Raw genomic sequence first — 13,191 nt, 5'->3', positions numbered from 1 at the left:
GAACAATTTCTATTATTTTACCGACAAATTTCGTAGCGAATTGCTTTCCAAATTTTGCTCAGCCTCGTTCAAGGAAGCTTTGAATCTGTCCGAAAGAAGAAACACAGCGTACGACGTTCGTGTAGTGGATGGCAGCGCGCACGAAAATCGTACGGACGATGATCGATGGAATAATTTAGCAGAAATCGTGAATCCGATAACGACGAGATGCTGCACGATTTCGAGTCACAGGTCGATATGACAGGTGAGAAGTTCGTGGTACACGCGATTCCGCTGACAGACGTATTGCATCTGTTTCAGGAAAGTGTTCCGTGTCATGGTCGAGCCACCTGCTGGTAGGCTCGGTGGCGCTATTAATGCTGTGCTTCGGATTGAGCTTCTGCGCCGCACGACACAAGTCATCCAACCCACACACCGATCCTCTGCGCATTTGACAATCGAGATATTCCCAATCGATTCACGCCTATGCCTCGCCGAAGACGACCACCCTCTCTTTCGTCACAGTCTGTTGATCGTGAACCGGACGAGCATCGAGAAACCACCACGAGCCTCTGCGTTCACCTGGGTACGCCACCACACGTCACACACCACACACCACATGTCACACATCACACGTCACACGCTTGTGCGCGACTGCGTCGATCTCGGCGTCTGTCTAAAGCTGGGATTTCTTATTAGCGTCGGACGCATTTACGCGTCTTTCGGTCGAACGCAACATTTACACGCAGACAGATTTCCTATCGGTGTAACATGCTTGTATTATAATACAACGAAGAAGAATATGACAGACAAAAGCGTAACGTACAGTAGAATTTCGTTTGCACGAACGAGTTGACGCTCAGCTTCACGTACGACCCTCTCGCAAGCTAAACGATCGATTATGTTATTAGGTATCTTCATTATTCGATTCTCAAGAAACAAGTAAATTTTGTGAATTCATTCGTTCGTTGCCAGAAGATGAATAATAGGATAAATTCTAGAGTAAATTTAAAAAATAGCGTTTTTAAAGTCGCACTTTGTTATTCGACCGAATATAATTTTAATCGTACGCGCATTCTTACAACGACTGTACGCGATCATTTATGTTGCAAACTAAATTCCCAATTTCGAAGAAGAAATAGTTGAACAGGATACCGAAACCACTGCTTCGCCACAATTCCCGAATATCAACTTGTATCGTTCGAACTAGTCAGACGAGGTGTCTTTTCTCAAACTTTATCGCTAGAATTGCTCGGTTATCCGAACTAACGCATTCCCCTGTTGAGAAACGAGCTTCTACTGTGCTTCTAAATAATTTTCAACCGTTACATTTGCATTAGACACGATGGACGCTTATAGGAAATCCTATCTTAACGCGTCTCGCACTTTACTTACGAACGAATGATTACGGAATTACCTTGAAACGACCACCGATCGTCTTGTCGATCGACAACGTTTTTTTATCGACGGTATTTCGCCTGCATCAAACTTCGTAAACCATGTGCACTGACCGACAAGTTGAAGCTATCGACAAAATCGTAATCGACATCGAGTTTCGTCAACGGTGTGCAAATTATCAACGCTAGCGTCGTCGTTAGTCAGCACTCGAATAATACGACAGTGTTTTATTTTTGTTTCTTCCGTAACGCTTCGTCTCGTGATAATTTCTTAAACATATTTTTTATCAGAGACTGCGTCGTTTGTAAGAAGAATATAGTTGACGGTGAATGCACAACGTTGACAAAATCGAAAGTCGACGAAAACACTGGCGACGATTTCAATCCGATTAACGCGTGCATAGCATCGTTGAAGCTCAATGTCGAGATATTCGTCAATGAAAAATTCGTGAATGATCTTGGTCATTTAAAGGTAATTTTTATGTGTATAGCATAGCGTTTGCTCCACCGGACGGTGTTTTCGTTCCTGGTTTCCGAACCGTGTTAGACGGTTCGCCTCGACACCCTATCGATACCGCCCCCTCCCGCCGTTAAAAAAGTTTCGCTATAAAAAAAAAAAAAAAAAAAAAAAACAAAAAGAAAAGAAGAAAAAACGTAGGTGCGTGGAATGCAAGAACATCGTCTACGGTCTGTTTCAAGGAAGAGAAATTCCAAGAAGATTCATCGAGGAATAAAGCTGAATACGACTGAAGAGGCAAATGCAGCAGGGAGCGAGCCTAGTTTGCTAATCGATGCGAAGCTTCTGGCAGCGTTAGACCACGCGAGATTCTCGCGTATTTGAACGAATCGTTTCGCGTTACGATCCAGCCGTCGCGGCTAAATTAAATTACGCGCGCACGACCTGACTTTGCAGCGCTCCTCGGCGTCGCAGACAGCGATTAATTTCCATCAGGCAAGTCAAACCTTAGCTAGAATCAGTGACAACGCGGTCGCGTGAAACGACTTTGCTTTCTAGATCCGATGGCACGGCTGTTCCTCTCCTTAGGAAGAGACGAGTTAACGCGAATTGCCAATTTCATGTAATTTGGTTTCTGTACTTCGACGGCTAGTAGCGAGTTGTAGCGCAACTTTATACGAAGCAGTTTTGTTTCGTAGGTTCTATGCAAAAATAGGGAAATTATCGATCAGGCCATCGGAGCGTTGCTCTCTCGCGCAGGAGACCATAGACGATAGACAATTTTCGTCCTACCACGACGCTTTAATTGGAAATTCTCTATCTTTTTACGTGTCGTTTACTACGGTACCCGTTGCATCTACGCGCGATGAAAGATCGCTGATCCGTATCGGAGCTTAGCCAGGCTCCGACGAAAAAGGAGACGTTCCGAGTAGCAAGAATACTTTAGACAGGTAACGCAATCTCTAGACACCTGTTCATTGTCGAAAGCAAACTCCTCTCGCCTATGTTCTTTATGACCAGCATTTGATATTTGGTATTCGAATGCTACTAGCTCGGAGTTTGCTTCAGGGCGTTTCGTATCCACCTTTGTATCCAGCTTTCGTTTGTTTCTCCAGCGAATTCACTCATCTCGGGGCTGGATAAGGCAATAGTCACGCTGCGTTGCCTTTTTCACTCCGCCTTAGTTCGCGAGTTCGCCATTCGAAAGACTAAACTTTCCACGTTTAATCCTCGTTGTTTCGAGCGATCGCGGTAAGTAAATTTGGTCGAGCGATGGCGCGATTCGCCGCCACCGATTATCGATGAGGAGTATATGGGAAAATTGGAAAAATCGAACGACGGCTGATACGTCAACGATACTCGAGCCGCGTTCGAAATTCTATGCCGGAGCTCGTTAGCTGTGCGCTAACAAAAGGGTTAGGTGGCTCGATTCAGCCGGTCCAGTGAAAAGAACGAATCACGACGCGCCATCGACCTCTTTCCTAATTTGCATGGAAGGCGCTCGTCGAATCGCGGTTCGCCGCAATTAAAATTATGCGACCGAAAAGGAAAAAAGGGGGGAAAGGGGGAGAGAGAAGAAACGACGGGAGCCAGGGGGAGGACAGCTGTTGGGAGTTTGATTTTCCTGGCGGATTTTCGAGCAGGTACCCTCGAACGCGGCGTTTCACGAAGCCGGTTCGCATTGTGTGGATTAAATCCGCGATGCTCGAAGAGGCGTGGGGGCCGGCTCGTTCTGGTTCCACGCATCGTCGGTTTCTCGCGGTCGCGTTCTCGCGTAAGCTTCATTCGTGGTCGATCCGGGACCATGGAACATTGGATTCGTCGCGGTTCGACGGACCGAATGCGTGGCCAAATCAACGTTCAGTCTCCAAATCTTTGAATTCCACGGACGTTTTGACTTTTCCGTGCAAACGAAACTCGTACAAAACCGTACGAGAGTGTTAAAGCGTATATTACGCGTTGGTCCTTGCAAAACAGTGGAGGCCGCGAGAAAGGGAAAAGTGACGTAAAGAGAGCGGAAAAAGAGAACTCGATGGGAGGTCACGTGTTACGCGATTTTCCGGCCGCGGCAAAAACAACGGCGCCTTTGAAAAATGTCATAAAATCGCTAAAAGCCACGGTCTCTGTTTCTGTCCGCTTTTTCACCTCCCCTGGTCGTCTCTCGCCCCATCCGCGCCTTGTTTCTTTCTCTCTGCTCCGCTTTGTGCGAAACGAGACACGAAATTTTCGAGTGCACCGCTAGACGGAAAACGTAACTGTAAAACCGTGACTCGCTCGTCCGTGCTTTTTCCTACCATTCCTTAGCCTCGTTAACGACAGGCGTGGACTAATTGCAAAGCGGACTACCATCGTGCCTACACCGCTGTTCTAGCATTCTAGCGCGAGCTCGGCAACGCGCAACTTTCCTAGAAACTACCGTTTTATTCGAAACGTCGTGAATTTTACAATTGAAAATACGCCTTGCAACTTCGAAACCGGTTACGATTTATATCCATGTTTCTTAAGACCTTCTTGCCTGTTTTCACAAATGCTACGTGCTCTCGAAATTCAACCGCAACTTTTTGGAATACCCTGTATAGTCGCGCGACGTTCATTTCACGATGAATCCACAGAGACTACCGTCTTCTTATTAAAATAACATCGAGAAGATTGTATTCGCAAGAAACGGTCGTGGAAGCGCGCAAACTTGCTACGGAGTGTTTCGAACGCGAATCTGTATTTCCTTAGCGTAACGCGGAAAGTATATGAAACTCGGCGGAGCGGTTTAAACGAACAGTAATTTAAATGGTAATCGAGGCAGACGGTATCGCGCGGCGATTCTAACCTAAATTTAAAACGTCAAAACTTCAGCGCTTCTCGTTCCTATCGTCGGAGGAATCAATTGCGGTGTTTCCTCGTCGCGTTAACGCGAAAGTTGTTCGCGCGGAAACACCGAAGAAGAGCGACCGCCGACGAAAGATTTACCGTACGAGGATGCGAGGAACCGGTGTAAAAGAAGAGTCAGGAAGTGAAACAATCGAACGAGGTACACGTCGGGTTGGTCCGCTTCGAGTTTTTCTCTTTTCGCTCCTTGTCCTCGACTCTGCGCTTTCTTCGTCCTCCAGCCGTTCGACCAACATACGTCGCAACGTGTCCTCGGCGTTACGCCGTTACACCCCGTGGAAATTATTACGCTCGATTTCCCATTTTTAACGTCCCTTTCGCCGCCCTCTTTCGGTTCACCCTTCCCCGCCATTTTCTCGAGGACAGTTTCTCTCGGTGGGCTGAACACGGTTACCTCTTCGCCAGGAACAAGGAGGACCGCTGAGCGATCGATCGACATCTTCGGTTCGAGCTGTCCGAATCAGGCCCCAGGATCCAGGCAAACTTCCCTTCTAAATCCAGACTTGTCCACGAGGCTGTGTCTCTCGCACGATTTCCTCTTCTTGCTATCTTTCTTCTCACGATCCCCTTTTTACCTCTTATCGACTTTCGGCATTCTCGCACAGAATCGTTTCTCTCCGCTCCGCGAACGAATCACCGAAGAACACCTCGCACAGTGCTTAGTCGTGAGCCAGGGACACGAAAGCGGCGAGAGGCAGAGAGTCTGTTCTCGTGACCGATCGAGCTATCGGGACACGAGAAACGAGGGTCGAAAGGTTGGATTTTCTACGGATAAGCGTCCGACGTGTGAGTGTTTAACGCGTTGACCGCCACGTCAACGTGCACGTCCGTGACCCAAATTTTCCTCGGTTACTACATTTTTTAGAACGATGAAGTAAGATTCTGCGTTATGCGCGTGCAGGTAGACCGCGGATTTTTATACATTTTTCGGAGATTTAATTTCGTGCAAACGTACACGGTACACATAGCGCGTATAACATAGGAAAACATGCGAAATATCGGAAGTACGATACTCTTTGCAATTTATAATTACAAATGTTACAAAACAGTGTTCCGTTTATCGGTCCACTTTTTAAAATACATTCGTAGGAGCATTCGCTGTCTACGTATTTAATTCCTTCGTGTACGTGCTTGATGGAACGACGATCTGTCGGAACACGAATTCGCTCTAACCATAAGCATCGGACGTAAACGTCCGACGCCCGTAGAAAATCTCGCCCGAAGAGTCCGATCGATCAGCGTATCGATCGGCGACTAAAGTTCAGCCATCGTTCGGATCTCCGCGAATGTGCAACGGAAAAACGAGCCGCGGCTGCTAGCGAAAAGGTACGAGTTTGCGTTTATATAAAGCCACCGCATCGGGCGGAGTTCCATTAAGAGAGAAACGAGCGCGACTTTCGTTCCAGTCCGATGCACAGGGTCGACGTCGGTGTGTGCCGACGTACCTATTGACTTTTCCATCGAACGATCTCCGATAGCGACCACGCGAGTAAACCAAAAGCGCGAGACGAGGAAAGAGAGAAGATTACCGTTACTATTCGCGACGTGTATGCCACGACGTGCATTGGAACGCGGGATACACGGAGAAAAACGAGAGTAGCCAAAGCCCGGATATCCCGCGGCGAGTTATCGACGAAAGTCGGATGAAGCAAAAGTCGGGCGACTCGTTCGCTTAAGAGTTTACGCCTCGAGGATGCCGCGATACGTTGCGGCTTACCGATCCTCGATCCTTGTTCGTGCGCTCGCGATCGAATTTTCCCTTCGATTTCCAACGATCCGCGACCTGTTGCGAGAACACAAGCTTGTGTTTGTCCTTGCTCCACGTTTCGCGACCCACATTGCGTGTCCTCTATTCAGGCAGACTGAAACGCATGTGGAATTATTCGATAAAACGTTAATTTTGTCGTGTTTTGTACTTTATTGCGCTTTAGTCTCCTTCAGGGAAAAAACATAAATTAAAACGTCGACTGCGACAGTAGCTATCGAGGGTCTACGTTTTATCAAATTTTCGCGAACGATCAAGCTATGATAAATGTCTGGATTTGGGATATCGAACAATGATTTGACGACATTGTCAGAAAAAAGTATAATATTTTGCAAAAATTCGGTATTACGATATAGTGTACTTTGATCTATCATCACTCCCACAGCAAAGTATACGAGTAGCGGATAACAGAAAGTTGTCTCACCCTATGGATTTCAGTAACGTTGTATTAGAAATTGTTTATAGCGTCAATAACAGTCATATTACATTTATTCGTTGCTCTTAGTAAATCCATAGGTCCGCTTCGTAAAATTACAGCGTCTCCTCGTGTTTCTTATTTCGTAAACTTCCTTCTGTCTGTCATTATATTCGTGCCGCAGTCAACGTGCCGATACTACGTACGGGGTTTGAACAAAATAATGGAAACACCCCTTATACGTCGTATATACAGGGTGGTTGGTAACTGGTGGTACAAGCGGAAAGGGGGTGATTCTACGCGAAAAAAGAAGTCGAAAATATAGAATAAAAATTTTTCGTTTGAGGCTTTGTTTTCGAGAAAATCGACTTAGAAAGTATTCATAGAAATTTAATTAGAAGAGCAGAAGTATGTGCAATTTTCAGCAATTTTTGTAATAATAAACTTTATGATTACTTCATATTATTTCATTATGTATTCCTAATTTTCCGTTACGACAAAAACAAACTTAAACTGCGATAATATCCATCGAGACAACGATCTACAGTGAGATTCGTTATAACGAGTCGTGATAAAGTGCATGCGTACCGAGCGAAAATTCAAAGTCGATTTCCTCGAAAACAAAACCCCTCAAACGAAAAATTTTTATTCTATATTTTCGACTTCTTTTTTCGCGTAGAATCACTCCCTTTTCGCTTGTACCACCAGTTACCAACCACCCTGCATATGTCCAGTTCTCATTGCTGTTAGGGTCGTGTAACGAATCTGGATCTCATTTGGATTGGCCATTGTTGTTATATAATATGAATAATATTTACTGGTACAAATATGAATAGTGACGATTAGATACTCGAGATGCTAATGACAATGATCTTAGGTCCAATAACGAACCCACGGTCGACGGGATAGCAAATGCGCTTTCTTTCAAAGTCTAAGTCGAACTGAACTTACTGGTCCACAATTCAAGTGTAACTCAACTTACTTGTCCACAGTACAAATAGAACTCAACTAACTCTATCAGTCCAAGTGGAACTGCACTTATATATTCTGTATCTCTTTGTATTTCTCGGATCAACTATATTTTTAAAGAGAGCTATACAACTACACCATATTTCTGTTAGGTAAAAACGTCTATCCCGTGACCATGGTTACGTTTAGCGACCAGTTGTATCACTTCGAGCCCACGCCTACTGTCATAAATCTCGGGCAAACATAATCGGATTAAATCATAAACAACTACTTCTAAGTTTTATTATTTAAGTACAGCTATAATAAAAAGTCTAAACTAAAGAATTGAGGGTCTTCCCAAAAATTCCAAAAGAAAGGCCCCGATGTCCTTTCATCTCCGACATATATAATATAAAATATAAGAGGTGTTTCTATTACTTCGTGCAATGCCTGTAAAACGTTACCAAACGATATTTTCACAATCACCGATAACGCAGAGAAATTTCCATGAAATATAAAACAGAATCGAACGTCGATAAATGGAATCTGAAGGGAAGAGCTGAAATCTTCTTTCCCTGCGTACTCGAGGTTCAAAGCAGCGGTTTAAGTCGTGTTTCCTTCCTATCGCACGACACGGAACTTTCAACGAGGGAACGAAACGCGGCCGAAAAGGCTTGCGATAATCGGAATTCCTGAGGGGTATTTTGCGACCTCGTTTTTCCTCGCGGTGCCGCGCGTAGCACGCGTGAGGTACGAACCAGACGCAAGTGGAACCATCCTCATCGGGATATACGTATATCGCGTGCCAACTAAACGCAATTTCGAAATAGTTTCCCTCGGCGCGCGGATTAAATTTTCCTTTGTTCGCGTTATGGAGTCGGGCCGCGTTCGTCTCGTCTCGTCTCGCCTCGCTTCGCCTCCCATTGCCGCGTTTCTCGGCCAAGCCGACTGTTCGCCGTGCTTTCACCCATAGTAACAATTAGATCGACTACCCTAGGCGTGTACTTTAACTTTGCGGCCTTTCGGAAACGAGCGCGAAGCATCGCTGCTATTTTCTACGCGCCGAAACATTTCCTCCAAACAGATAATTCTGACGCAGAAAGATGGAACTGTTGGAAGAGTTTAAGGGCGAGGTTTTGAAGAAATTTGAAGGTATTGTTGGCATAAACCGGAAATATTTACGCAGGCTGGGCGAATATTTACGTGGATCTGCGCACGCGTGAAATACGCAAATGTGGATGGAAAATATGCAAAGTATGTTGGCGACATGTTGGCTGTACTTTTGATATATTAAATGTCATCTGAATGATGGGATATTTAGCAAGATATTCGGCAATACTTTGCTCAAATTTCCGCTCATTAACCGACCATGTTTCCACGTAAAATATATTACCCGGTGATTTTCTGAAATATTCGTTTTAAGCAGAATTTGAGAAAACTCGTGGCGCGTTTGCTCCTCGTGCGATTCAGGTCGCAGGTAATGACGCGATGAGTTTAATTAAACCGAACTATTCCGTAATAATTCGAAACATAAACCACGTCCTACGCTTAGCCAACCACTCAAAATCGCAACTCTGGTCGACGTGGTCTATATTTGACATTAGAGCTTCGAATCGAGTCGTGAAGCAAAGTCGGACACGTTATGTTACGATTGTCGTAGATTCGTTGAAGGATACAGAATGATCGTTCGAAACTAGAAAATTACTAAACCAGGAGGATACGAATTAAAACGATATATACGAATACGTATATTTTTGTGTATCTTCTCGAAATAGTCCAGATCAGAACGGGATATATCAACTACGCTACGAACTTTTCCAACAGCTTGATAATTCCACGTCAAAGCAACACTCCTCGCGTTCCATTCTTGTCCAATGTACGTCGAAAATTCGCGAATCCGCCGGATAAGAGGCTACACGTAATCGTCAATGTCCCTGAAAGCGCTTTAACGATTCGTGAAATAATTAAAGCGAATCCCCTGGCTCTGAATTCGTCGGTTTGAACGAGAAGCAGCAGCAAGAGTCGAAGACGAAACGATGTTCAATTAGTTGGGTCGGGGGTGGATCGAAGTAGAAAAACGAGTTCCTAGCGATTGCGTAACTTGCAAAGCTCTGCTGGATGTAAAAGGACAAGGCAGGAAAGAACAGCAGGGTCATTGGCTCTAACTTCGGTTGGCAGCAACGCGAAATCACGATCGACTCTGTTCAAAGCACAATCGTTTTCGCAAACTCGTGCCTCCCTTTGATGACCCGAGTAAACGGTAACTCGATCGCGACGGATTTGTAACCGTTCCCCAGACCCCTTGCTGCTTATTTGCATGCAAATTGCCAGCCTTTCACAGACACGATAAAAAGACAGAGGGAAAAAGGCGAAGAAAATAGCATCGCAAGCGCCTGCGAAAGCAAGCAGAGTGTCCTAGCGTGGGACGAAAATGCAGGATGATCTTCTTGCTGGTTAACTCTCGTCGAGTTACTCGAAAGAAGAACGATAGCGACGGTAGAATGCTAATTTCTCTTCTATTAACTTCCATTAATTGACCCTTAACGATCGATACTTTGTTTCGCGGTGTTCTCGAAGACGACGAAAAATTGGCTAAACTACAGCGATCGTAAACAGATAAAAACGAAGATGAAATTATTTATACACCGCCGGCCACAAGTATTCCAATACTTACGCGTTACATTCATCGAAAAAGTCTAACGAATTTTACTTTCCTTAGCGTTTTACGCTATAAAACGCGCGTAATACCGCGACCTAGTGACAAATTACTTTGAAAATGGAAACAGTGGAAAGCGTACAATTTGCATTAAATAGCAGCTGCTGTGTTAACACGCACGTGTCAACTTCACGGCTGTCCTGTGCGTAAGTACTAGCTTATGGTCGGCAATTTATGTTTGCAAATGCAACGGCGGAATCTTTTGACCGTTAGGGTTTAATGGCACGAAAATCCAGCACAGATACGATCTCAACTCGATTGTCTGAATTTTTCCAACCGTTCATGTCCTATCTTGGATGCTGTGTAGAAAGCGAAAGTTTTTAACACTCGAGAGAAACACGATCAGTTAGAAGACGAGTCAAAGAACGCGGCAGGTTTAGGCAATAAGAGAATCACCTTGTGTCTCTTGCATATTCAGCCATTCGAACGAACTCGAGGCGAAGAACGTTCCACGGCCAATCGAGAAAACCGCGGAGGAAAAGCGTACGTGTAAATAACGATAACGCGACCGCGTTGCTCAGACGCAGATATAAATTCCATTTGATGTGCCGTCGACCGAGGAAAACGAAGGCCAGGCATCATCGGCGCGTGAAACGTGGCGATATTTTTTCGGCAAAAGTCAAACGTTCCGACGCGAAAACGTTCTTTAATCGACCGCGCCCTTTCCACTTGCTCCTGGCGCGCTGCACGGTCTACGTTCGACGATTCAACGTTTTCACGAGTTTTATCGCAGCTCGCAAATGCGTTTGAACGACGAGAATATTCGCAGATGCGTAGAATCATAATACGTGGAAGTTGAAAGTTGTGGCCTGCGTAACTGTACGACGAGGCGCTAGTTATCGTCATCACCCTGTATTTCAAGGGGTGAATTCATCTTTTCTGACGACAGCCCGTCGAAATCTTCGCGAATGCGAATCGCGTAGCACTTTACTTATTGTACATACTATACATATGCATATAGTACGTGAATATTCGATATGGCGTAAATGTTACGTATTATTATATTTTATAATAAAAGTGGAATAAACGAACGTCTGTTTTTGGTTTCTTTGCCCCTCTGAAGTGCGTCTTCCTTCAAAAGTCTTACATTCACAACGAAACTACGACGAATACGAAAATATACGAAGAAATATTTATCCGCGGTTAAATATTCCTGTTGAGAATTTTGGATTTTAATTGCCGAAATAATGGTATAGAAATACTAAATTTACACTTAGAATTTATATTAGAATAGTTGTATATTTATTTGATAAACGATTTCAAAGATATTCATCGATACACACTTGCACGCGTCTCGACACTTTCTTCTCTACCAGACAGCTAACCGATTGAACAGTTCACATTTCTTTATTTTCGAGACGTCGCGCACACATTCTTCTATACACTGATATTCACATACATGTATCACTACTACGCAGCTAATCTAGTCTAACACATAAAATTATACATATCTCAATAATTCCATACACTGATGAAGATACACGACGTTGAAATATATATACATATCGACAATTTTATTGAAAAAATGCAGACAATTTCAAAGTCACGCTTACACGCTTAAAATATTCAAACCGTTGAAAACCAGGATTTGCGATAATCCTTAAACGCAGATGAGTGAGGACTTATCACAGGAATTATTAAGGAATTATCGCACAGCGTGTCGATGATTTTAACCGTTTTCGTTCGAACAAAGATGTGTTCTTAATTATTAAGCAAAGTCTAGCTGAAACAATATACGGGTATCCGTGTACTAAAAATTGCGGAAATCGAAGGTATGAATAGATATAACGCGCAAGAAAATTCTATTCTTTGAATTCAGTTCTAGAGTCTAAACCCTAAATAACGATTTCTTTTAAATCGTCGCTTAATTTCGAATACGTGAAACGATCGAGCCTCGGTGGAGCGAGCCAGTATCGTTAATTGGCGAGAAATGAATTAATTAGCGGCAAGGTCGGCCCGGCGCCTTGGCCCAAGTCAACGGCTTCTAACCGCAACGAACGAGAACGCGGTGAAGCGTTCGACACGAATCGAACGGGATCGAGACGCTGTTAATTCGCGACAATGCGTCGTTCGCGTTCGAAACAAAAGGTATTCGATTCGAAACCGGGAGAAATTAATTGGCTGCCGCGTCGTCACACCGATAGCCAGGGTCCAGTTAACGCGAGTTTCCACGAAAACCAGTACTTTTTCCATTTGTCGGGGCCATTGTCTTCGAAATTCGCCGAGAAGAGTTTCCCATTGATCGGCTCGGATCGAGAGCAACTATTATTTCGTTGAATCGCGGTCATCGCCCCCTCTTTTCTCTTCTCTTCCTCCTTTTCTCTCTCTATTTTTCCTTTTTTCTTTTTTTTTTCATTCTCGATGCGCGTTTAATTGGAATCCGTCCTCGACGCGTTGCATTCAATGGACGGCGCAAACATGGTGGACAAACGAACGCGTTTTTTCGCGCGAGAATCAACTTTGCAATCGGTAATCCGAACGTGCGATCCGATTTTTCGGCAGCGGCGTTAAATCTGACCGCGGTCGTCGAACAAAAACGATCGCAAGAATAGCGGCCGATCGGTACGCGTTTAACGCGGCTTTCGAGAGCCTCGTGGGGACCCGGTTGTTCCAGACGGATAGAAAAAGAGA

At 44.6% G+C, this 13,191-nt stretch overlaps 1 protein-coding gene across 4 annotated transcripts in view; it reads left to right on the top strand.

The window, feature by feature from the left end:
• The window catches only part of LOC126918806 (LHFPL tetraspan subfamily member 6 protein-like), a 35,968-nt gene extending 24,377 nt beyond the window's left edge, over nucleotides 1-11,591 (top strand). For 2 of the 4 annotated variants that reach the window (XM_050727211.1, XM_050727210.1), the window contains exon 5: nucleotides 301-11,591. In XM_050727211.1, the coding sequence (XP_050583168.1) occupies nucleotides 301-434 (134 nt within the window). In that variant the 3' untranslated portion in view covers nucleotides 435-11,591. Of the gene's footprint in view, nucleotides 1-62; nucleotides 261-300 lie in introns of those variants that run through there. The other 2 variants (XM_050727209.1, XM_050727208.1) reach the window with 2 other exon arrangements.
• The last annotated feature ends 1,600 nt before the right edge of the window (nucleotides 11,592-13,191 follow it).

Source organism: Bombus affinis, chromosome 7 (genome assembly GCF_024516045.1).
Source record: "Bombus affinis isolate iyBomAffi1 chromosome 7, iyBomAffi1.2, whole genome shotgun sequence".
NCBI classification, from domain to species: domain Eukaryota; kingdom Metazoa; phylum Arthropoda; class Insecta; order Hymenoptera; family Apidae; genus Bombus; species Bombus affinis.
The sequence above is the reverse complement of the archived record's forward strand: the minus strand, read 5'-3'. Positions and strand labels throughout refer to the sequence as shown.